This window comes from Acipenser ruthenus, chromosome 13, assembly GCF_902713425.1.
Source record: "Acipenser ruthenus chromosome 13, fAciRut3.2 maternal haplotype, whole genome shotgun sequence".
Taxonomy (NCBI): domain Eukaryota; kingdom Metazoa; phylum Chordata; class Actinopteri; order Acipenseriformes; family Acipenseridae; genus Acipenser; species Acipenser ruthenus.
Genome location: NC_081201.1, coordinates 5704758 through 5732215, shown reverse-complemented (window position 1 = coordinate 5732215; position 27458 = coordinate 5704758). Strand labels below are relative to the sequence as shown.

The window sequence follows — 27458 nt, the reverse complement described above, 5'->3', positions numbered from 1 at the left end:
ATATAATATGTATATTTCCAATTTATATTAAAGGCTTAATTACAATTTAGAAACCAAACTAAATACATGTCAAAACCATACTTTTAACAGAGGACTAGAATATTGCTTGAAAAATACCAAATGCTCATTTATTTAATTTTCTATTAGTAAAGATTCTTTGACAGAGTTTCTTTCAACATTTATACTGCTGTGAATACATTAAAGGCAGCTGTCTAAAACAAGTGTGAAATTGTTTTTGACTTTTCTGTACAGTGGCAAACCTTTTATGGACCATTCTGCTTTCTGTTTCCTGTTTCCTGGATTAGGAGCAGGGGTGTCAAACCCAATTCTCTGCCACAAATGCCTTTTTGCTATCACCTTAAAAAATGCTTTAAGTGATCGATGAAGTTTTCTGAAGACATTAAGTGCTGTCTTGATCAACACTAAAACCAAATCAATACACATGGCAAGCTCTGCTTTGGAGGGCTGGATCAAACTGCCCAAGGCTTTGTGTTTGGCACCCCTGAGTTAAACAGCTATAGAATTAACTCCTCTGGTAGGAGCATGTGATTTGAACCAGTAACACTACTGTGCATTAAGTTTATATATATATATATTTTACATTTTATATAAATGTTACATGCTACAGTACAATAAAGGGTAGAAGGTGATTTTTTTTTCTTTACAACTAGAAAATAGGCTAATCAGACCCATTTAAATAAGCACACTGTAGTACAGCTGTGAACCATATTGTTGAATAATAAAAAAAAATCTGTTTTTCCTGATACAGGACCATTTTATAGTAAAACATAACTCAATACAGTATGGTAGTATTCTGAAAATAAATTCACAGTATCATTTTTATCTGCAACTATAAACTTAAATATGGAGTTTTAATAAACCTACCAACAGAAATCCCACAGCATTACCACATACACCCATTCCATTTTAAAAGTGTGCGTGAACAAATAAAAATGTAATGCATGATTATTTTAGTCATTTGTATAACATTATTGGTAACATATATATATATATATTTTTTTTAATTAGAAAACGTGAAACTAGTTAGATTTTCTCGAACTGCTAAGATCAAAAAGGTTTGTTATTTCGGCGAAACAAAGCACCCAACCAGATTAGTCTCTAGTTCAAGATCTAGACAGAAAAATATCTCGACTGACCTATAACAATTTTCTTTAAGGGATTACTGCCACAAGTTACATTTGTTTGGATACTTCGTGTAATGAAACAAAGCATTGTTTCAACAATTCCACAATGAAGATTGTGGTTTCTTTTCATTCTCCTTTTCTTATACATTTAAACACAAGTAGAAATTAATCCTGAGTCTGTAGTTGAGCAGCAATTGAGATGTTAAATTCCAGGGCATCATTCTTTTATACACAATACAGTAATCCTATTTAAATTTTACAGTGTTCCAAGTATGAAAATGAATTTAACACCACTAAAGTGTAAATTAAAAATAAGTCCCAAAGATACAGTTGTAAAATTCTTCTGGGGTAAGTCAGTGCAGTATTTCCAAGGATTAAAAGCACCGCTTTAAGGATCCGATCCATTAGTCAGTCTTTAAATATGTACGCTATGTCGGGATGGCTTCTGTGACACTGCAAAGCTTAAAAAAAAGAAAGGTAGACTGATCTCACCATTTATCCATTTAAACTTGTAGTCTCTGCCAGCTCAAAAAAAGAAAAACACAACAACTTAATTTGACACGTTTTGTTAGATAGATGAAATATGCTGTGCAAGGCCTGTTGTAGTGTAGAACTGACAGTTCCCAACTGTCTTTTCAGTTTAAAAAATAATAATAAAAAAGACTGGATCATTCAGACTGACACATCAGTGAGCAGTTTCCTCTATGTCAGATGTTTTGTCGCTCACCTGCAAAAGAAATTAGAGAAAAACACATTGAGTTTGTACTGTTGCCATGCAATTTACACAGACTTGTGAAAGACAAAATGTGTTGCTCACAAAAAGGATCAGAAATATGATTTTATTTTAAAAAGACTAGGATTTAAATGCAGTTTACAAATATCTATCCATCTATCTATATATCTTACTGTCCTCAACCAAACCTGGATTGTTATGTAGTTTTTGATTCACTAGAACTGTACTAACATATAAGAATTTCCTGAAACTAACTATATACACAGCACAATTAATGTAGTTCACCTATTATATCAGTGGAGGCTTTCTTAATGAGCAACCTACTGTATGCTGAACTCTTTCAGCACTACGTACTGGTAACTTTGCAGAAATACCAAGATATTAGGAGTCCTGTACTGAAATATGGACATACGTATATTTACTGGTCTTCTATAGTACAAAAACGGTCTGCAGTGTTACAGTCACATTTTTACTAAAAAACAAGAAAGTTCAGGTCAGTCTTGGGGGTGATCTAAATGGCTACAACATACTTTGCACCTGGCCGTGTCTCTGTAAGAGGAATCATTTTCAGACTGCATTCTGTTCTCCTTGCATCCAGAGTGACTACCTGTTCTATTTATAAAAAAAAAAAAGGAATCAAACATGCTTGCTAGCTACTAATGGCTAATCTGTTTAGTAGGGAAATTCCAATACAAACAATAAAATGTTTAACCTATTCCTGTTGTATCTACAGTGCTGGTTAAATTAGTTTCTGTTTCGGTAGGATCTTTCGATCTGCCAAAGTCATTTCACATCTCTGTTTTGACTCAAAATATGTAGACAAAAATTAAAGAAAAAAAAAAAACGCCTTTCAAAATTCTGACTGATATATTAAACTACATTACGCAAAACATCTGCCCACAGTATTATGCTGATTAGTCATGAGTTGGCTTTTTAACGGAAATGTTCTGCAGTGTGCAACTTTCTTCAAGTGTAATGAGAAACTTAGCGAGGTGTACAACCTACCTGTTTCAATCTCCAGACTGAGAGAAGATTGACAGTATGCTCCATTTTCAGATTTTTTCTTTGCTTCCAAGTCAACTCCATTTAATGGATACCTGTTCATTTCAGCATCTGATCTAGGGGACCTGTAACCTACGCAAACATAAAAAAAACAGCTTCACTGTTTTGCAGACACATTACCTAATTGGAACCTGTAATAATATTTTCTAAAGTACATCATATATATGTTTTTGTTAATAACCCATGAATTGAGCTAGACTGAGTCATGTTTATGTATGTTAGTCATTCTGTCAAGCCAGGCAAACCAAAAAACAAAAGTTGTAGTAATTTTGACAAATGCCTGAGTTAACAGAATGTGTAACACGCACAGTATAAACACTGAGTCAAGGAAATGTGTTTCAGAACCCATTCTTTTAGTTATAAGAAACCAATGAACCAGCACCACCTGCTGGTTAAGTACTGTATTACATTCAATAGATAAATTACAACACACACAAAAACCCCACTATAAAGCTACAATTACAATGGATAATGATGTAGCATTTAAAAACAAAAAAGAGTTATAACATTTATAATCTTATAGTTCAAAAGAAAAACACACGATTATATTCGCGCCCCACCTCTGTGATGTTCACTGCTTATGTAATGGTCACTCTCAGTTCGGGAATTCTTTTCTTTATGGGATAGTTCTTCCTTCTCCTCTGAATACGGTTTCTGACCGTCTCTCCTGCCGTCCATTCCTTTGAAGTTGTTGCTCTTGGATGCCTTGTTGCTGCTGCTGTCTGACTCATCCCCAGACCTGGAGTCCTGCTTCCTGTACTGGGAGTGCTGGGTTTTCTCCTGATCCGAATCATCTCTCCTGTGTTTTTTCTTTTTCTTCTTTTTCTTGTGTTTCAATGAATCACTGTCAGAGTTTGCTTCAGAAGAATCCTGGTGACTTCTGTATGAAACCAAGTAAATCATTTTCAATTAGCTGCACACTTGTACTTGTTCTGTATAAAGAAAAAGGTTGTTCAAAGAAAAGAGAACAGAAGCCCTATATACATTTTAGAATGATATCAGCTTTGTTTCACAGTATGTTTTCATTATTCATGATTATTCTTAAATCTTCAATCCACAGTGTCTTTTTCCATGTCAATGACACCTTGCTGTAATGCTGGTTTATAAAAGAATAGGAACTTAAACCCAATTTTGCATACCTTTAAAATATACTATACAAGGCTTTGGTATAGCTTTTTGTAACGCTGTGAAGCTTTGATGTGTGAGTACCATCTTTCTTTTTGAGCAAGCTCATTTTAGCTACATATCCTTAAGAAAAAACAAAGAATTTGCTGCTAAGTAGAACTGACACTTACCTGTGGTCCCTGTCTCTGTATTTATCTTTGGACTTCTTTTTCTTTTTTGACTTTTTGTGTTTCCTCTCCTCTGAAGACTCGTCCCGCGGCTGTCTCCTCCGCTTCCTCTCCAAGCCGCTATCCTCAGTGTCATGGTCGTTGTAGTGCCGTCTGCTCTCGTGTCTTGGACGCTCGCTATTGTGTTCTGAGCTCTTCCCACTAGAGCCCGAGGTGCGTTTGTCCTTGACATGCTCGGAATAGTGGGAGGAGGAGGAGGAAGGTGGTACATGGTTGGAATCTAATCTGCCCCTATTGTAATCATGGGGCTGTTTACCAAAGTCTTCATAGCAGTTCTCTTTGCTTGTAGTTCTGTCCACCCATCGAGGCTTGGAGTAAGGCTCTTCCTTGTGAAGCCAGTCCCTGTTATAGTGACTGGATGACTTCTCATAATCTCTATCGCTTTGAGGGAACCTCCAGTCCAGGTCCTCTTTGGACCTGTAGTAAGAGTCCCTGCTGTGGTAAGTGTGTCTTTCCCACCTCCAGCCCTTTTCTCTGTCTCTATAATACCCATCCCTACTACGGGACCTATCTCTGCTACGGGATCGATGTTTACGGGGATAATAATCTTTATCGTGCAGCCTACTCTTTTTGTGGTTAGTTCTTTCCCTACTTCTAGATCGAGCATCATGATACCTGTGCTTCTCAGAAAGCTTACGTTTATCTTGACTATATCTCTCGTTATAAAGACAGGATGATTTGTTTATATGATTTTCCCTGTCAGATATTCTAGGTTTGTCTTCCTCTGTGCTACGCGAATGGACTTCTGTGATTTTGCTTCTCTCCTCCCTTTCTGCTTCCTTGCTACCAGACTGAGCTGAGGTACTCGGCTGTTCATATGTCCGAGATGTCAGCTTCCTGTTATCAGCACACCTGTCTTTCCCTGGGGACTGTCTGCATTCTAATATGGCTTCTTGACTTTCTTCCTTTATAGTCTCAAGACATGTCTTCATCTGATCCTTGGCTTTGTCCCTAACAGGAGATATATTAGAATTAGTAGTGTTTAAGATCACATGTTTGCCAACATTTTCACAGCTAACAGGACTTTTCAAGCCAGTGAAGTTATCTGAATGCCTCGTTTGAAGCTGGACAGGATCCTCTGTACTTGCAACAGATTGTTTGAGGGTCATCGGAACCTCTTCTGGAGGTTGCTTACTTTCACTCTTTATCTGGAACATTTGAGTTTCCCTATTAGGGTTTGGTTTGTTATCAGTATTACAATTCGCAGGAACGCCAGGGTCAAGGGGAAAGATTTTGCTGTTCATGGTAGTATTGCCAGCCCTTTCTTCTTGAACAAGAAGAGTTTTATCACACAGTTCAGGGGCTGGAGACCTGACTGCATCTACACGAGAGGCAGGTGAACAACTTTCCAGATTTTGAACCCTGTCCACACAGGGATTGACAACAGTAGCAGCTGCTGGAAAAGTTGTCCCCCTTGAGGGCAAACGAGGACTTTTTTCTTCTTCACTGTAAGGAGAAACATATATATATATTGAAAAATATCTCCTGTAAATTATGTCATTTTAAAATAAATTGCTAGTTGCCTGATAATACAAGGATTGCGCATAACGAATAAAAAAAACACCATGACAGATACACCTGTCTGAAGCTGTAGTTCTCAAGCCAAGTCCTACATCACTGAATTAAATCTGCATAGCAGTTATCATTTTATAGCAAGGTTGATTATAAGAGGTTCTGCCATGGCTGCATAAAATCCCCCCAGAGGCTACATTTTTTGAAGACACTCTAAAATGACCCAGAATCTACATGCTCTTGGGTTCAATAATGCATGGGACAAAGTGCCATCATCGCCCAGTTAGATCATTCCAATTTATGGAGCTTTCATGCATCATTGATTCTCAAATCCTCCTTACCTCTGTTCAAGATGAGAAGTTAGCTTTTGCCTTTTAGTGGGTTCTGGTCCATTTGTAGGACTGGTACCAATGCTTTCCAGTGTGTTAGAAGCATCAGAAGGTAGCTGCAAAATACAGTAGACAGACTACATTTTAAACTCTAGGTATTCTCAAAATCTGAATGTAATCTAAATCTATAGATATAGAACTATGTGGGGAAAAAACTATGTTAAATTAACTGGATGCATAAAAAAGGGAGATCTTCACTCTTAAATAAAGCACCTCCTCCAATGATTTTCCAAACCAATTATTTATCTATTTATTTAATTTATTAAAACAGGATGAAAAATCCCCCAGCTCACCTTATCACTGTGTTTAAAACCGTTGGTTTTTAGCAAGCCATTCTGAATGGGTTTACTATGCTTCAATGGGCAGCTCACTGTTTCAACCTTGAGCCTTGTATCTTCAGACTCCACTGCCATAGTGGTCAGGCCGTTCAACTCTGCCTTGCAATGAGGTACACCCAAACGATTTTTTCCGAGGTCTGGATGTGGACGAGTAGCACTTGAGGTCGGGAATGTGCCCAATCTATTTCCGTTAACAGTTCCATTGAGGGGCTTTGCATGCCCATTCTCTGTAACTGGACCGGGTTCCTCGTCCGATTCTTCCGAGGATTCCTCTGCATACGGAACGAGGCAGCTGGCGCTATGCTTAGGAGCGCCATTCACCCTGGAACGAGGGGGCTCAGGGGGTGTATCGGCTCGCGGTACTGTGCCAGGAGCCGTACAGCTGGGTGCTCCGGAGGTAGACTGTGCAGTAGAGGAAGAGGAGGACGCGATGGATGAGTAGGTGACGGTGGATGTGGAAGTGCTGGGTTTGTACAGGTTGTCCAGGGGGCTGCTGTGAAAGTTGGGCTGGGAATGGGAAGGACGTGCTAACTTGCTCTGTCCAATCTGGAAGGTCAGCTTTGGCCTTTTAGCGGGTTCTGGGATAATGGTTGGCCTGTTGAGTGCGCGGTTCTTGAAAGAAGTGGAAGGCTGGCTTGACCCCATCCTGTTTATACCAGTGTTGCTGGCACTCGCCTTGGAACTGCAGGGAACCTCCTTCATGGAGCCGTTTCCATTGATGTGGTTGGAACTCTGCAAGAAAACAAAAAATATATTTACCTCCAATGTAAAAGGATAAAACCAACAGGTTTCAATACTAAAGCAACAACGGCTTTCAGGTCTTTGTAAAAGAGATTTAATTTCAATATGACCTTGCATAAATAAAAAGTTTACTACATAAATAATAAATAGCCTAATTCTACAGACATTTTGTTTTACTTTTGTACTATAAAAATGAAAATGTTACTGTTTTGGTCAGATGATCCGATTTACCAGCCACACTTGGAAGTTTTACAGTAAAAAAGGAATTCATCACTAAGGAAAGTACAATAAAAATGCCCTTTCACTTTCAGACCCTACACATCGTATTGAAAAGAATTACTTTAGACTATGATAGGTGTCAACATACCTTAGTCATGTGAGGGGGGAGCTGCGGTCCAATGAAGCCTGTTGTCTGCTGCTTGGTGCCACCCAGGCGCTGACTCACTATGGGACGAGGGGAGGACTGTCCTGGGGGGCGTGCGGAATGATTATAATCTCCTCCGTTCTTCATATCTGGAGACCTGAAATACACCAAAACAAAGCTTATTACTATTACAGTAATATATGTAACAAAGCTCTTAACATGTCAAACTACTTCAATGGTTGCCTGGATTTATTTCACCACTTGATGAACTGCATACTAACTCATTAACTGCAATTAAAAAAAAGACTGGATGACTGATATATATATATATAAAATAAATAAATAAATAAAAAGGTCAGACTCCTGACTTACCTGATGTAAAACAGTACATAAGCCTGCTGATTGAGTACTGACCGGATGTCGCTAGTGGATACTATAGAATCGTTCATCTGGTACCACTGTCCATTACTGGCCTGAGGTAATAAAAATAAACAGATTGTCTTGTTGACATCAAGAATTTGAGTTGTAAAACTTGCTGTCATGCAAACACTTACATATGGATACAAATCTGTATATTACCTTTATGTAACAATAGTAGTGTCCAGCATGGCAGCTAAACCCAGAATGCACTAAAACTGCATACAGGCCATATAGAATTGGTTCCCCATTGTACTGTGACATGAACGGACGAATATCCAGAAATTCTGGATACCTCACATCCTAAGAAACAAAAACGGTTTAATGAAAACACATTGAACATTTGGTATATGAATTATACTGTGCTAAAAAAAACCACTCATTGCAGAACAATTTCATAAAAAACGAAATACAGTTAAACCGATTTAAGTCCAGATCAATTGATAAATCAAGAAACAAATAAATATATAAAATACATTTGCTGGTACCTTTGTGATCTTGCCCCCATTGTAGTTGGCAAAGCGCTTCAAGGAGATGGTAAGCACATTGGATCCCCGGTGTATTGTAAACCTTTTTGATGCTGGAACCATTTTCTTGCACCTTAATGACACAAAGTTTAAATTAAACAACAGAATTAATATTAAAAAAAGAAACCACTTCTGAGTGTCGTGCTTTGTTATTAGTTCTACCCTCACCGCTTGTACGATTTCAGTGCTAAAACATAACTTTTGTTTCTTTGTACAAGTCATCACTAGCAAGCCCATGCCTTAGGATAGACCTACCACCACACGAATCTAAGGCTGGCCATTAAATCACATCGACATCTCAACATGTAACATTTGCATTGAATGGCCCATTCAGTCTTGGTATTTCAAGTGTCACCAGATACGCACGACTTGGTTTTGGTTTTGTTAAACCCTTATCCCCCAACCTTTCCTCTCCTACTGTAGGTCAAAATCAAAATAGCTTTATCCCCTTACTTGGTGCATTTGTAAGCATTTTCTCCATCCAGCTGTTCAGGTTTTACAAACTGTTCAAGTGCTTTGGTGATGCTTTGCGCAGTCTGGAAATAGAAAAAACGCCAACAACTTACTAGTAGTGCTACACAGATTTATTTGGAAAAATACAATTTAGAAAATATTGTTATTTGGGGGAGAAAAAAGTGTGCTTCTCTAAAGAGTTAATATAAAACAAGGATTAATTTAATTTTTTTGTTTACTACATTGCTGAACTGGGAACGTATTGAGTTCAGAAGAAAGGCGCGCAACACTTTCCCTTCCACAAAAATGAGCATACCTTAATATCCAAAGCAACATCCAGGTATGGATCAAAGGTGTCAGAAACCGCTTTGCAATTCAGACATTTTACTGAAATAGAAACACGAATTATTAAATATCAAATTAAGTATTTATTTTTAAAAAATATATAAAAATATGCAGCTATGCATTTATTGCTCATGTAATGTACCTCTGGACCGCAAATAGCCCCCAAAGATCTGATGTATTAATGTGGTGGCCTGTGTTTGTCTGTCCAACCTGTACAATTAAAAAACAGTTACTATTCACACTCTTTGTAGTAGACAACATTAATATTAAACCACTAAGACTGAAACATGACAAGTAAATTACAATACATTAAAGCTCTTTGTCCAAGGACCACCTCTAAAAATGTGAATTAATAAGGGACTTGTATATTATACAGAGTAAATAAAGCACTGGACAATTTTCCATTGCAATTTAATTTGATAAGATTTTGTAAAAATATACTGGCTGGGGTATGATTGGCCTAAGTACAATATTCTGACCACAGACTTTTTTTTTTTTTTTTTTGAAAACCCAATGTGGGTTGAAAATAGCCGAAAAACAAAAAAGGAGCAAAGCCATAGGAAGGTTAACAAAAATGATTAAATTGGCCCTCTGCTTATACCAGTACTTTAAACCTACTTGTTTCCAGGGAGGCATGATTTTTGCATAGCATCAATAGTGTAGCGGAGAAATTCATGTGCATCCTCTTGGCTCCCAAATCTAAAATGTTTGGCGATACCTAAAAATCAGAACGACGTTAAAACTGTTTCAAGGACGGCTTATTACAAATTCCATTGCCTGATGCCAAACCCAGTTACTACTTGTTATATACAGGTTAGTACATTTAGCCTCATATTAGTGCTAAAAACATGCTAACAAACATGTTATGTTCATGATCGGTCAACTTCAATATAAATGATCACAAGTACTATAATGAAACAAGTTGGTAGATCTATTCTGCTTTTTCCGTGCCCAAACATTCCATCAGTCTCCAAATGAATACATACATATTGAGAAAAAGGTCAAGAATACCAAACAAGGATTGAATATTACTTACGTTTTAGGTCATTTATGACAGACATGGGCTTTATGACATTTCCAGAGTTGGCAAAGGCCTGGGTGATATGATTCTGCATTGTGCACATCATACAGAATCCAGCCTCGTGGCCTTAAAGAAAAAAACAAATAAACAATGTGTCTGTTGGTATAAAAGGCAAAAATGACATGGGTATCATAATTCGAAAGGTTATTCATGGCCAATGCCAAAAAAGTACATTTCTTTGACCATTTTAAAGCCCAGACACCTACATGTTTTGGAGTGCTCACGGGACAGCATGTAGCTGGCGAGGGGGGCTGTGTAGGTGAGACACTGCAGAGCCGAGTTCAAGAAGCAAGTGTTGCCCAGATTTTGGAGTCCCGCTCCAATCCGATGCATCTGATGCCACTTTAGACAGAGTTTCTCCACTGGAAACAGAACTTTCTGTGGAGAAGCGATCCCATCTCCGCCGCCTGCCAAGTGTGGAACAAGGATACGCATACAGTAAGTGCCAGACAATGTGGGATGCTTGTTAATAATGATCATTTATTGCAATTACTCATTTGTAGAGCTTCCTCCAGCCAATCTATACTGTAAGTGCCATTATAAATAAGTGTAATAAATTAAGTCAGTTGTATGCATCTACAGAGTTTTCATTGCAGGTTTTTGATAATATATGCCATACACAGCTGTTTATGTAATGAGATTTTGTCCCAAGTAGGTCCTTGTACAAATAAAAGAGCGGTAATACATCAGATTAATTCACTGTTGTGCCACTTGAACAGTGACACAATTCTACTTATGTGCCCACACACTGTTCCCATCAAATTTCGAAACCTACTTTGATCCTTGTGTATGGTGGGTTTTGGTTTCTCTTGCCCAGGTGCTGTACTACTGGAATAAACAGCAGCTCCCGGGGTCGGTCCTACAGAAGAGGCTTTGCTTTTAGGGGCGTCCAAGGCAGAAGATACAGTGCCCCAACTCGCTGAGCTTGAGTCCATGTCTCCAGAGGAGGAGGGGGTCAGGGAGCCAGAGGGCTCAGACTGACCAGACTCAGAAGTCTCTCTTGGTTTGTCAACTATTGTCATTGTTCATTGCTGGTGAAAAAAACAAACAAACATTAACAACAACTCTCAAACAAAGTCCTGAATAGTTTATTTATTTATTTAAAGAACTACTCAGCGGTTTCCTGAATGACACAGTCAACCCTATTGACTATAGTATGAAATACCAGTAATTTCAGCCAGTTTGGATACAAATGCACTTTTCAACCAACACATCTCTTCCCTGACATGCACTGCCACTTTTTTCTTAGAAACATCTACTGAATCTGTCCTTTACTCACTACTTACTCCACTCAACTCCTAGTCGAAGCTCTTATACTCTCCAGATTGGACTACTGTAACTCTCTCCTTGTTGGTATCTCTGCTTCTGCTATCCTCCCCCTTCAGCTCTTTTGCTCGCCTTGTATTCTTCCAACCTCGCTCTTCTCGTGCTACCCTTCTGCTGCGCACCCTTCACTGGCAACCTATCTCTGCTCGCATTCAATTCAAGACCCTTGGTTCTTGCCTACCACTCTTCACCACACCGCCCCCTCCTACCTCCAATCCCTCGTGTCTCCCTACACCCCGTCACCCTGTTCGCTCCTCCTCTACTGGCCGACTGGTCATGCCTTCCCTCCACTCTCCCGTGCCCGCTCCTTCTCTTCCCTAGCCCCTCTGTGGTGTAACCAGTTACCAGAGAACTCCAGGACTGCCCCATCTCTTACAGCCTTCCGCCACCTCCTCAAGACTCACCTGTTTAGACTGCACTTGTAGATCTCTTGATCCTCCTACTACATACTATATTAGCATGACCTATGCACCATGTTACTGGATCCTCAGCTGATGCACTATCCTTGCACTATTATTATGTAATTGTAGGTATAACTTGTTGCATCTTATTTCATATTGTACTTTAGTGGTATAATTTGCACTTACTGTAAACTATACTGTATTTAAATATTCATTTTGCATTGTAACCCTGTACTGTCCAAGGTGACTGCCAAATAATAATAATAATAATAATAATAATAATAATAATAATAATAGGACAAGCAGGAATGGTACACACATCAGGTATTTCTATTTTTGATCAAACCACTGCATATCCCCATGCATGACATTCTTTTAACAAATCATGTTTAAATATATAATAGTAACATATCATCATAATGTGATTTTTATTTTTTTAGACATCTTTTAAACTACATCTTCAAGTTGGGTTTTTGTTTTCGTCAAACGAGTATTCCCACCAAAAAAATACGAACATACAACCTCCCTATGTTACAACAGCAGACGCAATACATTGGCAACAGAAACAAGAACAAATAGTGAGGGGAAATTCTATAGCGATCTACCACCGCAACCTACTGTGCATGTTGTGTACTGCACTACCGACATTGAGGTAATCGAAAATACGAGGGAAATGTGTATCACTATACTACAAAATGAACCAAGCTCGAAATATTAAGGGCGTTCCCTATTAAGAGAAACGTATAAAGACCGAAAAATAACATTAACAATAACTGATATCATTACATTCTCAACAGCTCATTAAAAAGCACAAAAACTCACACTGTACCGCATCGTTTGAATGTGTCAGTGTTATTTACTGTAAATGAATCAACACACACCAATAGCTGACAATTATTCAAATACAATGCACCTTTTATTACGGAAGAGATACACGCTGTTATTATTTATTGATATTATTATGAATTGTTATTTTGTCGTTTTTACTACTTGATACTGCATACTTCTTTTCTGTTTTAACCGACGTGCTTTGAGATATGAAAGGCGCGATATAAATAAATTTGAATTGAATTGAAAATTTGAAACCTGCTTAAAACCGTGGTACCTTGACACGTACGACAGAAACAGCAATCATAAAACTACCGTATAGGTACCAAGAAAAATGTAAACACAAATGGATCTGGCGAGGTCAACCATTGTTATCAAGCACCTGTACACGCCTACCAACAAGGCCCAGTACAGTAAACAATAAAAAGGAAGAAAGAAATAAACTTGCAACACTGAAACGATCGAGAACCTCACAGTTAAGCTAGTGGCAGAAGTGACTTGTTTATACGAGGAACCGCCGTGATACTAGAGACGCCATGGCAACGCAAAACGTAACAATAAAACTAAAACAAGGACTTCATTCAATATGGTCTAGATCTGCCGACTGATTTAGTGTTGTTCGCCGTGGGTTAGAGAGCCGAGCTAAAATCACCAATATCGTTTAAAAGTGTGGGACAGCAGTCGGTGGATAGTTACATTCAGCTCACATCTATTAAAAAACGGGTTTTAAATCAAGGAAGCCTAGGAATTTTAAATTCACCGGTGTTCCGTGTTCTCCACACAAGACCCGGCACCGCACTGAGACTAACGTAACGCGAAGAAAGGGTGTAAAGGAAAAAGGATTATGGTTTAAAATCCATCTATGCTCCCGCTACACAGTTGGTGGATGAAGCAAGTGTTAAAAAAAATATATATAATCTCCCTCACCTATTTTATTGTGCTGGTGTCAAAACCCATCCCGACACACCGCGACAGTCCGGCGGTGAACAATGACGTACATGCGCTACGAGTACATCCGGGTATTCACGAGGTTAGACAGGCAGGGGAAAGGAAAACGTTCCTCCGCGCCTGTAGGGGTGCTATTGGCAAGACTCCTACCGACATCTTCTCCATTCTTTACTGTGAATATTCATTTTATATTACAGTAAATGAATGCTCGCTGCCTCTCAACAGTATTCTCTTTGCACTGTTAGTACCAGGCGAGACAGTTTAACGACCCAATCGGTAACCACGTGTCAATTTCTTTTTTTTTTTTTAGACCTTGCTTCAGATACATTTAGGGACCAGAGGATAAACTGTAATCTGCTCCTGTCAAAAAACGTTTTTAGAATGGTTGTACCAATATAAAACGTATTGTTATTGGACAAAGACATCTGCCAAATAAGTTAATAATAATAATAATAATAATAATAATAATAATAATAATAATAATTTACTGTCAATCGGCGACAGTTTAATCAGATTTACTCGACAAACCAATTGTATAATTTGTAGATGATCCCTAGCAGAGATCATGCAGTTACAGTACTGAATTGAATTTGAGTTGTTGTTCCGGTTTTCCAAATGGAACCGTAAAGGTGAAAGGTTGTTTTCGGGTCTGTTGAATTATTATATATATATATTTTTTCATCAGAAGTACGTTAGATCTGCGCGGAGTATTATGACTACCACTACAACTAAGGTGTTATGTTTTTATTTTATGTATAGTCACTAAAAGTTATCGCGTCCGTGCAGTACAGTAGACGCCTGGTCTGCAAGTTAACAGAAACTGAGGCGAGTTATATATTTAGAAATGTTTAATGGAAGAGGTTCTCCCTTAGGAGAAGGTGGTGCGAGCGGTCTGTCGTTAATCTACGGGACTCAACTGTCTGGCAGAAGAAATCATCACAAATTGTGCTTGGATTTTCCCGAAGAAGATGAAGTTCAGTTTGACAGTTAAGTAAACTGTGCCACATGTTGGTTTGGTTGTTTTGTGCAAGGCTACAGGTACTAATACCGGGCAGATTCTGTAACACTGACACGTTTCACTGTACGAGCAAAGACGTCGACATTGGTGACAGCAGTCTTTGTAATGATCATGTTTAAAAAATGTCACTTAGTAAATGGAATAACAGTTGCGGTGTATGCTCGGTTATACGGGTACTGTGTAGCTGGAATATGTGGTAATCTGATCCAGCCCCTCAAACCAGAATTCCTCATATGCTCATTTACATAAAGTAGCTTGTCTCATTTCCAAAATTCTTTGGCATACAGGGTTACATCATTTTAATATAATCCAAAAAGACGCTGATTTTACACAATTATTTTATAAAATGTGTCAACATTGGAAATACAAGCGTGGAAAAATAAATCAATCAATAAATAGGTTGCATTAAATCTCTTAAGCAAATATTGACTTTGTTATTTTTTGTTACACATATCCGCATTAAGGCTTTTGTGTTTCAAAGCATCGCTAACTAGTTTTTGTTGTTGTTGTTTTGTTTTTTGTTAGCGCCCAAGGGCGGCTGTGTGTTGCAATGTAGATACGGCATACACCCATACACGCCCTCCCTTAAACAAGACAGAATGATGAATTAACCTTAGTTGGTATTTCCATATATTTTTTTAAACTCATGAAGTGCTATTGTCCTCATTTGAGAACAGGCTAATCTGTAATTGTTTGGAGTATTTGTAACTGGAATCTATTTATTATTTTAATTTCCTTTTGTTATTTTGTTAAGAGCAAAAGTTGAGTCAAAATGTAATTGATCAAATGACATAAATATAGTAAATATTAAACTTTTTTCAAAGAAAAATAAATTTGGTACTTTAATGGATTAAAATGAGCATGTGATTGTTGTAAACTTTGCTGTAGGGTGAAAACCTTAAAAACAGCCCCAGAATATTTAACTTTGCAGTGGCCCCTGGTTTTAAAAAGAAGTTGAGAAACACTAATATAGATTATTCACAGTGCATTGTATGGGTTTGTAGTTTTCAGCTTTTCAAATGCTGCAGTTCTTTCATGTTTTTTTTATCATTTTTTTTTTTTTTTTGCAGCATCGGACTCACCTGACGAGTGTGAAGTTGTGATGGGCACCAAGAAATCCCCCTTGCTGGCGGAGCTCACTGCAGCGATTCCAAACCAGCTCCTCCTGGGGTCTCTGCTGGAACACCTGTGCAGCATCTATGAGAAAGACCCACAGCGCTCACGAGCCCTGTTTAAAGGTCGCTAAATACACAGCATGAGCTAACCACGCTCACTCTTTGTTTCCCCATGCAGGGTGTTCTTAAAGAAGACTATAACATCGACGACTAACACATTCCCTGATAAATCTAGCCCAACTCCCTTTGCAGCCTGTTAGCAGACATTATTAAGATCAACAATTTGACAGTTATTTTGTTTTATTTATTTATTACTCTTTGTTTGTTTGTTTATAGAAATGCATTGCCTTGTAGTGGATATCCCAGTAATTTTCCTTTGCATTTACCTCTTTCCAGTGATATGTCAGAAAATGGCTGCCATGAACTTGATTTCTCCATTTGCATTCAGTGATGAGTTCAGCACCGTAAGGCTGCAGCACAACCAAGCTTTTGCTGAGCTACTCCAAGCAGCAAGCCGCACACTACATCCACAGGTAGGGAAGCAGCCAGAACACAAGAGACTGTAGGAATGACCGAAGACTTTTCATGTTTTGCTATATGAAATATATACAGGCTTTGTAGGTGCTGTATATACAATCACTGCTTCATCCTCCCCTGTTGGAGTTGGATATCTCAGACAAAGGGAAGTTCTTAAATACAGCTCTTTATAGTACACTTTCAGCTTTAGCTTGAGAGCCAAACATTTGATCCTTATGTTTTCATGGTACTGACACTTCATAGCCTGATATGGCTTGTATTTATTTACACTAACTTTGAGGTAGCATTTTAATACCAACTTGTCTTTCCTTGATTTTAGGAACTGAGACTTACTGAGGCAGATATGCTCAGGTATTGAGCTTCTTTTTTTTAAATTTAATTAATTGTTTTACTGATGTGTCGCCAATTGAGTGAATATAACATCCCCATGACCCAGGAATCATTCACAAAAAGTCTCTTTCTGGCAATTTCTTTTTTCTTTGTCGTCATAGGAATAGAGACAGACTTGTCAAAGCACAGACGTCTCGATACCTCAGTGAGTTTGAAGAGATTGTCAAGCTTGGGAAAGGAAGCTATGGGAAAGTATTTAAGGTATTGCAGCTTGCTTCCAGTACTATATTAGAATGGTCATTCTCTCAGAGTTCTTGAGTTCATGTTGGGAAAGCAGAATGCTCCGCTTGCTGCTATCTAACAACAGCTACTTGGTTGATGGAAGTAATGCACAGCAAGTGGGTCTTACTACTAAACCTACCATTAAGATGAGTGTGACCTGACAGTCTTACTGTGAAGTAAGAAGGACTATTTCCCTTCCAGGTAAAAAACAAGCTGGACGGTCAGTTTTATGCTGTGAAGAAAATTATTATCAGGAAAGCTACAAGGGACGACTGTTTAAAGGTGGGTTATTATTCAAACTGTTCTGGAGGATTGATTCCCTCCTGTGTGGTCAGTGTTCAATCAATCCATCTTTAATTTATATATACTGTATGGACCACCATCACAAAGCGCTTTACAAGATGCAGTAACAAGAAAATCCATAATACTTTAAATACAGAGAAATGCATAATACATGATATACAGTAAAAACAATGCATAATACAATACAGTGACAAATGCATAATACATAATGTTATAGTGTTGACCTCTGATAAGTGACGACAGCATGTATTTATTTATTTTCTGGCGCAGGTCCTCAGAGAAGTTAAAGTACTGGCTGGTCTTCAACATGCTAATATTGTGGGGTATCATACAGCCTGGATGGAGCATGTGCAGCCACTGCTGGTAACAAGTACGTTTCTGTGTAGACTTACCAGTGCACCCAGCACACTTTATCAAGGGTTTTGTGTAACATTTTATTTTAAATGTTAGCCATGTATGTATGTGTCTTTGTGTTGATTCTATTATAAAGTGTTATGGCATAAAAATGTCCCTCTTGCTACAGAATGTATTTACACAACAGTTTACACAAACTCTTTTCCTCAGTTATAGTGTAGCAGCCACATTTATTGCTGGTTTGACATTTAGAAGTTGCTATGGAAGATTTTGTCTGCATTACTAAGGGTTGCAGATGTATTTGCCGACAGTAACAAAGACTGATTTGTAAGTAGGTCTGCCATGATATATATATGCATTATTGTTGAAGACTGAACTGGTACTTGATCCCATCTTTGTGAATCTGTTCTTAAATGACCCTCTCTGTTCTCAATCTTTAGCCTCATCGCCCTTTTTTCGTAATTTGCCAGCACTGGAGAATCCTTCAATGCAAGAAGGGTTTGTAAAGAGTTTTTTTTTTAATTGAACACTCTCAATAAATCTTAGCTTTTCATGCAAAATTGGCTAATGTGGTACATTGTTATAGTCGTTATATGGGTTTTTTGGTGGTCAAAAACATAACCTAAAAGTTATGTTTGTTAAAACATTAATAGCAAAAAACAAGATATTTTTGGAAATGACAGTAAAGAGGCGTTATTGAGCTGACACATTTTCTCCTTCCCTCTGTACAGTGTGGAAAGCAGCAGCTCTTCTGTAGTCTTTGCCAACTCCAGTGCTTCAGCCATCAATAAAGAAGAACTGCCCAAACTAGACTGGACAAGGGACAGTTCACAGGGTACCTCAGCATCTCAGAGGGTCGATGGGCCCCTAGAGGAGAAGCATGGCCTCCGGGGTTTATCTGGACACTGTCGTAAAGCAGCTTTGGAGTCCGAGGAGGTGATTCCCTGTGCATACATTGGATCCCCCAGGACTGAAGCTTTCGATGCACACAGGAGCTCGGGTGGGTCTGCGCACACAGACTGGGGGGACTGGATCAATAACAGCTCCTGCACAGGGAGCGACAGCCAGCTCTGGAGTGAGCAGTGCCCACAGAAGGACAGGCGTGTACACAGATACTCGGAGGTATGGGTCTCCACACATGCACAGCAGTACGGTTTTCTATCAAATACAAAGTGTACTATTTAGTCTGTCAGAGTGAAGATTTAGTCACTCGGACCAAGGCTCTGTATCACCTTAAATGTCTCAGAAAGGCTTAAATTGTAAGTAATACTACATCAACCGCTCCCAAGAAAAGGAAATGGCAGTTCCACAAGTGTGCTTTTCTTTTTCTAGTGGTTTAGAGAAAAAGAGGACCTTGCTAAATATATATATATATATTTTGTTTTTAGGTGCAGTTCCACCTCATGCTGTACATGCAGATGCAGCTCTGTGAGATCTCTCTGCGGGACTGGATTTTAAAAAGAAACACAGGGCCAACAGAAAACTCGGCTGCTAATGGTGAGGGATATAAAATTGATTTCGGGTGACTTTATTGTTATTGATTGAAGCAGCAGAACAACCCTTTTTTTAATCAAAAGCATTGCTTTAAAGTTTTTTCAAGTATTTTTGTTTGTGACAAGTAACAGACACACGTGTTTCCACTTGAGCTATGCAATCCTTTGCATATTTTAGGCCGTTCTCTAATCTTTGGGCCAGGGAGGTACATGGTTCTACCCATTATTAAGACAATTTTCTTATTTATTTTTTGTTTAGTTAGATCAATATATTTCCATTGGCACATATGCATGCTAATTAGATTGTATACATAATAAACTATTAATATTCAATGTATTTAATTACCAGGTCCCTACTGCCTTGTTGATGCTGAACGTACAATAAGCATCTTTCAACAAATACTGAAAGGTGTAGATTACATTCACTCCAGGGGAGTCATGCACAGGGACTTAAAGGTGAGTTATTACTGTAGATTCTTAGGTATAAAACAATTATAATAGAAAACTAGCAAACACAGCTTAGTTGTGGGAAGCAGTGGTTGAAATGTTTCTCTCCTTAGGTTCTTGCTTGTTTTCTTACTGGTAAAATTATTTTATTCTTCTATATGCAGAATTGATTCTGACTCAGCACCTGTATTGCGTTGGAATCTACCGGTAATTCTACAGGTCATAAAGATTCAATCTATCTGTGTCGCTGTTTTCATCCCTAAATTTTCTCATTTTATTCTGTTGTCTCAGCCTTGAATTCACAGCGATGTCTACAGTATTCATGGATAAATGGTACCCTGCCAAAACAAATTGAAGGAGAAACTCCAGTTTAGTAAATCTCCTGGTTTAAATTAGTCAACTATTGAATGTAAATTCATGGTGGATGGAACTTGGTCCGAGGCTCTGTCCAAATAGCAGTGATGGTCGGCCAGTGTGCGATCACCAGGTGCAGGGCTGTTCTCCCCCTTTAGATCCCAGTGGGCAGCAAACATGCATTGATCCATACATATACATATACAGGTATGTACAGTCCCAGCACAAATTATGGACAACCGATGATTTACAGCAAGATTAGGAGTTTGGGTTGTATTTCCTATTTTTCCTTACTCAGACACCTTAAATACCCTGGTATCTCTGAATAGATTGTCTCCTTTTTTTAAATCTGCAAAAGATTTAATGAGCAATCCATCTCACAAGTATAATATAGTAGTACCCCAAAATGTTCTCCTTTTTCTTGGTTAGCAGTAAAACAGGGGATAGTGAGTTTGTTGCCGGATAACTATCGTCTCCTCTAAAAATATGCAAAAGATTTTAATGAGCAGTCTGTCCCACAAGTGCTGTGGTACCCTAAATATGATCCACTTGCTACCAGTGCAGAATGTTGAAAAACGTATTTAACCAAATCCTGACTGATAATACTTGACAAGTTTAAATAACAAAATCTAAAAGAACAAAGAACAATAAAAATCCATTGTAAGATGGTTTAGCTGAGCCTACCTGACTTCTGGATCAGCCCGACTGAGGCAAGCATTGTAAACTCCTTTCTTTCTGGTGTATGGCAGCCAGATGGATCAGGAGCACTGCCAAGCCCTAAAGTTTGCATTTCAATTGGTCCTAAATTGTATCTTTTATACAGGAAGTACATTCCTTATTTCATTACAGTGTACAAAAAACAAAACAAGCAAAATAAAAACACAGATCTACTTTGAAACGTGCTGACACCTCAAACCTAAATTAAGTCTGGGTTTAAATTTCTATATGTTCTTTGAGGACCAGGACAAGAAGAAAAAAAACTAAACAAAAACTGACCTGGACTAGTACTGTAAGTTAGCTCTATACTGTGTTGTATCAGGTGTTTGAAGCACCAGGAACGAGGTGCAGTTTTTCCAAATATTGAATGGTTCATTCACCGATGCAACCTGACTCCCCTTTCACTATCGCCTCGTGAAGCTTGGCATGAACATTATTGGAATTCATTTGGCAATCGCACAACTTTTCCGACAGTCTTTACTCTTTCAGAAGTTAACGCCACGTTTGTTTAACAATGACGTTCGGAAGCGTGATGCACGTCTTGTAAAGATCCTGAAATCCCATGCCTTTATATGGTGAAGGTTCCCTATAGTAGCCAATAGTGGCAGTTGCGTGAAAGATTCGATCCCAGTCACTTAATTAATGTGAGCTACTAAAAATCTTTTTTAATTAGTTTATAAAGTACCGGATTTGATTTTAATAAGGCAATAAAAAATAATTAAAAAAACGTACTTCCCCTTTTCAGCCAAGAAACATTTTCCTTCATGGACCCGACTGCCATGTCCGAATAGGTGATTTCGGGCTCGCTTGCAGAGATATGATCATTGAAGATAACGAACAGCTGTCTCCAACTACAGAGACCAGTGGTGAGTAACTAAAACGTAATATTCTTGCGAGTGCTATAAAATGAACTCCACTAGAAAACATAAATACAATGATGCATTTTACTAAAGAAATGACTCCACAAAACGTCCACAAACTTTGTGTGTGTAATTGTATTTTTGATCATATATTTGTGTTTTATTCAAAAGCGTTGTTTCTGGACTGCACTTTCATTCTCTGGTTGAATCCCCTGGAGCATTTAGTGCGTTCGGAGTGGATTGTTTAAATGTGGTATTCAGTACCACGCCTGAATCGGAGTAATTATTCATTACATTTTAATTTTGATAACTGCAGGAATATTTTCAAGAAATGACCCACTAAAAAGGAAAACAAGCATGGGTTGTGATTTCTATATTTATCTTCATTCAGGTTCAGCACATACCTCAGGAGTCGGAACCTATGCTTATGCTGCACCTGAACAGCTTGAAGGATCCTATTACGACTCAAAGGTGCCCCCTTGAATCTGGATATTAAATGGGAAATGTATTTCATGTATACAAATAAAAAATATAACACTGCTCAATAGAACTGTACAAACTGACCAGGCTTCTGCCAGTATTTACACTTTCAAACTCAGATCAGTAATATTTTCCTCATGAGTAATTCTTATTGAAGTTTGTGTTTTGCAACTAATGGGCAAATGAGTCTAAAAATAAAACGAATCAGCAGCTCCATATACTGGTATATAGTTTTGTATGTACATATATTTTTTTAAATCAAACCTTTCCAAAATTTATCAACGATAAAATCTACATTCCTTTTCTGATACGTTACTGAGTGCCACACCTGTGTGTCTTGCTTTGCAGTCTGATATGTACAGCGTGGGCATTCTGGCTCTGGAACTGTTCCTTCCTTTTGGAACGGAGATGGAGCGGGTGAAGACCCTGACTGCACTGCGGGAGGGGATGATTCCTGGCTCCTTCACTCAGCAGTGGCCTGTTCTCACTAAACACATCAAGCTGCTGATCAGCGAGGCGCCTTCCTGCAGACCAAGTGCAGCACAGCTACTGCAGAGCGAGCTCTTTCAACACACAGAAGAGGTGAGGATTGTCAGGGTGTGGCTGCACCCTCGCATTCCACCGTGTTTGTTGCATGTATTGCAACCGAGAATGATGTCTTAACACATTTGCTTTTGTAAATATTTCATTTTAATACTGATTTATCATTCATCGTGAATTCATCAAAGAATGTTCTTGGCTTGGGTTGGAGGACGCGCACTGAATCTTCAGTTCTCCTGGGCTGTGTGGGGGAATTGCTGTGGTGAGGGAAAATAATCATTGGGCACATAATTCTTGGTGGAACAAATTATAATTAAAATTGCTTTGTATTTGTTTTCTTGGCAGGTTATTCACAGTTTGAAAAGGAAAGTGGATGAACAGGGCGAAGAAATTGTAAAACTGAAAGAACAGATCAGTCTGCTTCAGAAAGGCTTTGGAGACGGGACTACGTCTCCACTGCGTGAATCAAATGTATGAAACAAAATTAAGACAGAACCAAGAGTGAATTTGTGACTATTCAAAGCAGTCAAAATCTGTTGTAAAGTATTTCATTAATATATTCTTTTTTTTATGCTTGTACAGTATTCCTAGTTGTAAACAACTTCAAATAAACATACACGGGTATTCAGAACTCCCTTTAGTACATCTGTATTCATTTAGACCACTCAATACAAAATGTTCATTTTTCAAAAGAATTCATAGGTAATATGATAGTGGTCCTTGGCACCGACAACATTTATTTCACCTGGATCTTTGTATTAAAAAATACACCGTTTCTGAGAAAGCCAGAATCAACAAGTCCAAATCTCACAACAAGCGTACAGTGAAAGTGAAATCAGCTTGAAGAAAGAAGCACAGCACAAATGATTTGCTTGTAAACACTGTTGGAAGTTTTTTATTACAGAAGTTAACATTATACCTATTAGACCCAAACAATTCTAAACAGGTTATTAAAACAGCACGCCGATATTGTATAGGCACAAGGTTTGGGGTTCAACACCTCTTCTTCTTTTGTGTGAGACTAACCTACCACGTCAGGTTTAAACAGCATAGTGCATCAGTACAAACAGTACATCGCTAACTCAACTCACTTCAGCAGCTTGTAAGCTGATCTGAAATGCGGCAGATTCTCACAGCACTTCATCCACTTCTGGACGTTGGCGGGGACGGCTGCGGCACTGCCGGACTGCAGCACAGCGCACCAGGTCACGATGTCGGCCAGCGTGAGGTCACTGCCCACCAGCCAGGGCGTCCTGCCCAGGGCCCCGTTGAGGGAGCGCAGCGCTGTCGCCTTCTCCTTGTTGCTGCCCTCCACGAGCTGGAACATGGCCGCGTCCACCCAGCTGTCCACCAGCGTGGCGGTCAGCACGTCCTGCGCCTGGCCCAGCAGCGAGAAGAGGAAGCGAGCGATGTTGCCTTCTCCTTCGATAGGGCACATGTTCTGGATGTTGAACTTCATCTGAGGCTTGGGCACTGAAAAATAGAGGCAGGACCAGAGTCTTGTGAAACAGTGCTAAATACAGTAATACGTGTAACTTTTCTGTATATGTACAAGACAGACACACAATGATCTAATACATAGGATTAACCAAGTTTGTTGCCATACCTAAAGGAAAGAAAGGTGAGCCTGTTCCTTCAGCTACAAACTTTGATGTGATTGTGTGTGGAGTCTTCTGCAGTATCTAAAGCCTAACATCAGGCAAAATGTTTTAGGTTATAGCTGTTGTTCTACATGCTGTTGAAGTATTTCATAATGACAAAATAAAACAGTAGTCACCTTGTTAGCTGAGCTATCAGAAGCTATATGTTGTGAACCGCTTGTCCGATGTTGCAGAACCTGTACCCAATAAAGGTAATAGTGGCCTACATTTTCATTGTACCAACCCCATTTTATTTTTTGTCAATTTGAGACAGACACAAACTATTGTGTTTCCTCTCTTACCGTCTTTCCATATGAGGGTGAAGCCCAGCTGGAAGTCGTGACGTGAGTAGTTGTGGTTGACCTGCTCCCCGAAGCATTTGAGGAGGTGCGCGGGTACACTGGACACAGAGGAGTGCACATGGACTGCAGACAGCACCTTGTAGCGCTCACACAGCAGACTGTACAGGACGAGCAGGGAGAGGGGCGGCTGGGAGGGGTTGGCATTGATCACAATATCCCTTAGGGCACCATAATCCTGGAGGATGATCAGTCAAAACAACAAAAAATCAGCTCTGGGGACAGTGCAGATTTTTATAATAAATATCATGAAGTGCATCTTGTAAATAAAGGACCCATTGAATTAGTGTATGGATACTTAAAAATAGGCATTACAGAGGCTCCAAGAGGTGGGGTTTGAGGATGTGCTGATAAGGTAGAGAGAATGTAAGCTTGCCTTTCCCAACAATGAATCCAGACTTGCAGTGCCAGTCAATGCCATGCTGGGTGTGTCCTGCACCATGCTGGTCACATCAATATCTGCATCTGGGGTTGTGATGGTCTTGCTGAGCCCGTCAACAGTTGCTTTTAATTCGTACAGCCGCTTCATGATGTCATCTTGACGTGCTTCCAGCGCCTTCAATGCTGGATCAACCTTTCCAGACTTACAAGATAAAATCATAGATTTTAATAGAAGCCCACGGTGGGTTTAAGAATCTTCACTTTAACTCGGACAAGTCTTTAATGGAATGAGAAACGTGCAAGGACAACAAACATAGTACTGTGGCAAAACCTGCAAAATAATGTGTCAAGGTTTGTAAACATCAGCAGTTTATTTTTTTTTGCAAGACAGAATACACAATTCAACAGTAGAAACGTTCATTGTTTTCTTGTGATCACCTGTGATCAAATCAGCCACATTCATTGCAGTCAGTGACATTTAAAACAGTCGGAGAGAGTACTGTATGACACTGCCTTGAGGGGGATAATTAAGTAGGCTATCCCCTCCCATCAAAAATATGCATTGTTTTTGCCACGCATTGAATCTGCGTGCATCGGCTAGTCAAGCCGGTTATTTATTAATATTATTATTATTATTATTATTATGATTAGTCACGTAATCAGTCACCTGTGCATTTACACCAGTTGTCAAAATACTTAAATAACCATAATATTATTGGCATTAAATCTAAAACCATATAACAGAGGTGTAATTTGGGTGACAGTTGTTGTCAGGAGTTTTCATTAGCAATAAAAAAACAAAATATCTATATATATATTTCCAACTAACAAACATAGTGTACATCGACTACAATAATTGAAATGTCAATCAAAGAATAAAAGTTAGTTAAGAAATAGAAAGACCTGGATCATTCGTCTAATGACAGGAGTTTTTAAAGTCGATTCATGTCCACGATTGCCTTACCTGATCTTGCGCATGGTCAGACCCGCTTCTGTGACAGTGGATATCCGGTAACTTGTACATGCAGGTGGGCAAATCAATCTGAATCTCTCCCCCGCTAATCGGCTTTATCTTGTACATCGACATGATTTCTGGTCTTTAACAGAAGAATAAAACTGTAAAAAAAACCCCTCTGGTTTCCAGTGACCCCTGCTGTACCCTGATCCCCCTCAAGCCGCTCTCTCCTTTTCTTCTGAGGGGAAAAAGAAAGGAAGTCCCGCCTTATGTTTTCCGTTACAGCGCGGTGATGTCGCTTCTACTTCTCCTTCTTCACTGGCTGTTCGCGTGTCAATCATTTTCCCAGAAGCCGCTAGTTCTTTTATGACGTTCGTGGGCAGAGCGTGATTAATTTGGACTGGTGCAGTTTACGAGCATGATAGCGTGAAATTACAAATAACTTTTAAATATGTTTTATATTTAGTGCAACTACGCGCTCTGCAATTATTGAACCTTACAATGAGATCAAAGTTAACAGAAAAAAGGACTTGCTGACTGTAGGTAGAGTTTACCTCCTCTCAGGTGTCGAAACCTGTTTACGTTATATTATTTTACCAGTATATTTATTTTGCTTTTCGCTGCAATGCAGTTTACCTGTAGATGACGCGTGGTGAGTTACTATGCAATATTCTAACAGAGTACACATGGGATATAACTCATGTTTAGTTAGTATTTTTAATTCAATGAGTGTGCAATTCTCTCATTAGAAATTTGGGTTGTGGTACACTTAACAGTAGCTCGTTAAGCTTGAATAGTTGATTTGAAGACAGTGTGGAAAATACAGAAATGATTCATGTGTTTGTGAAATGTAGGTTAAAACGTTCCTGCGTTTTACCTTTCAGTTCAGGTGAGGGTCGGATGTAGTAGCCACTAGTGGCCACTAGAGGGTGCAAAAGAAACGGTGTCAGAGTCCTGCGCGGTGCCAATATTTACGACCCACTTCCGACCCCGACCCACAACCCGCTGCCAGAGCCTCTTTAATAAGACCTGCAACCCGACCCAAACCCGCAAGTGTCCTTTACCTACTGCCTACGTCAACTGACTCTCCCGCTGTCACATTCACACACAGATATCTCTACCATTCTCCACAGATTGAGTTTATACAACAGGCTATATATACAGTGTGGTGGCTTTCTCTAGTGGTCTGGATATATTTTAACATTGTAACATATGAACTAAGGTTTAGGGGTTAGATATAGGGGGTTAACTTTAGGGGTGTTAGTAATTCTAAATGAAGTAAGGTGAATGATGGAGTAACAAGTTTAGTTCAATTAGTTCTTAAGTGGGAA

General features: G+C 39.0%; 3 protein-coding genes across 7 annotated transcripts; 1 reads left to right on the top strand and 2 right to left on the bottom strand.

Annotated features, from left to right (window-relative positions):
- Nucleotides 1-307: 307 nt before the first annotated feature.
- LOC117418174 (ubiquitin carboxyl-terminal hydrolase 42-like) lies at nt 308-14124 on the bottom strand. 5 transcript variants are annotated; one of them, XM_034030847.3, is made up of 19 exons: nt 13942-14119; nt 11235-11490; nt 10666-10866; nt 10415-10525; nt 9997-10096; nt 9521-9588; nt 9350-9420; nt 9034-9116; nt 8542-8653; nt 8216-8356; nt 8009-8109; nt 7640-7793; nt 6487-7263; nt 6146-6249; nt 4236-5738; nt 3501-3820; nt 2884-3012; nt 2409-2490; nt 308-1872 (listed from the first exon to the last, which is right to left on the bottom strand). In XM_034030847.3, the coding sequence occupies exons 2-19, from the start codon at nt 11479-11481 to the stop codon at nt 1869-1871; spliced, it is 4308 nt and encodes a 1435-aa protein (XP_033886738.3). In that variant the 5' UTR covers nt 11482-11490; nt 13942-14119; the 3' UTR covers nt 308-1868. The 5 variants fall into 5 exon arrangements, with proteins under 5 accessions (XP_033886738.3, XP_058891504.1, XP_058891503.1 ...); XM_059035521.1 differs by lacking the exon at nt 13942-14119 and adding an exon at nt 13775-13893; XM_059035520.1 differs by lacking the exon at nt 13942-14119 and adding an exon at nt 12190-12428.
- A 387-nt stretch (nt 14125-14511) lies between these two features.
- Nucleotides 14512-23423, top strand: LOC117418108 (eukaryotic translation initiation factor 2-alpha kinase 1-like). The gene is made up of 15 exons (XM_034030712.3): nt 14512-14948; nt 16051-16218; nt 16492-16628; nt 16952-16983; nt 17124-17223; nt 17446-17526; nt 17818-17917; nt 18342-18399; nt 18633-19023; nt 19290-19398; nt 19744-19850; nt 21658-21778; nt 22164-22243; nt 22601-22834; nt 23138-23423. The coding sequence occupies exons 1-15, from the start codon at nt 14807-14809 to the stop codon at nt 23267-23269; spliced, it is 1992 nt and encodes a 663-aa protein (XP_033886603.3). The 5' UTR covers nt 14512-14806; the 3' UTR covers nt 23270-23423.
- A 236-nt stretch (nt 23424-23659) lies between these two features.
- aimp2 (aminoacyl tRNA synthetase complex interacting multifunctional protein 2) lies at nt 23660-26425 on the bottom strand. The gene is made up of 4 exons (XM_034030716.3): nt 26137-26425; nt 25168-25374; nt 24735-24969; nt 23660-24265 (listed from the first exon to the last, which is right to left on the bottom strand). Exons 1-4 carry the CDS (start codon nt 26257-26259, stop codon nt 23880-23882), a joined length of 951 nt encoding a protein of 316 aa, XP_033886607.3. The 5' UTR covers nt 26260-26425; the 3' UTR covers nt 23660-23879.
- Between the last annotated feature and the right edge of the window lie 1033 nt (nt 26426-27458).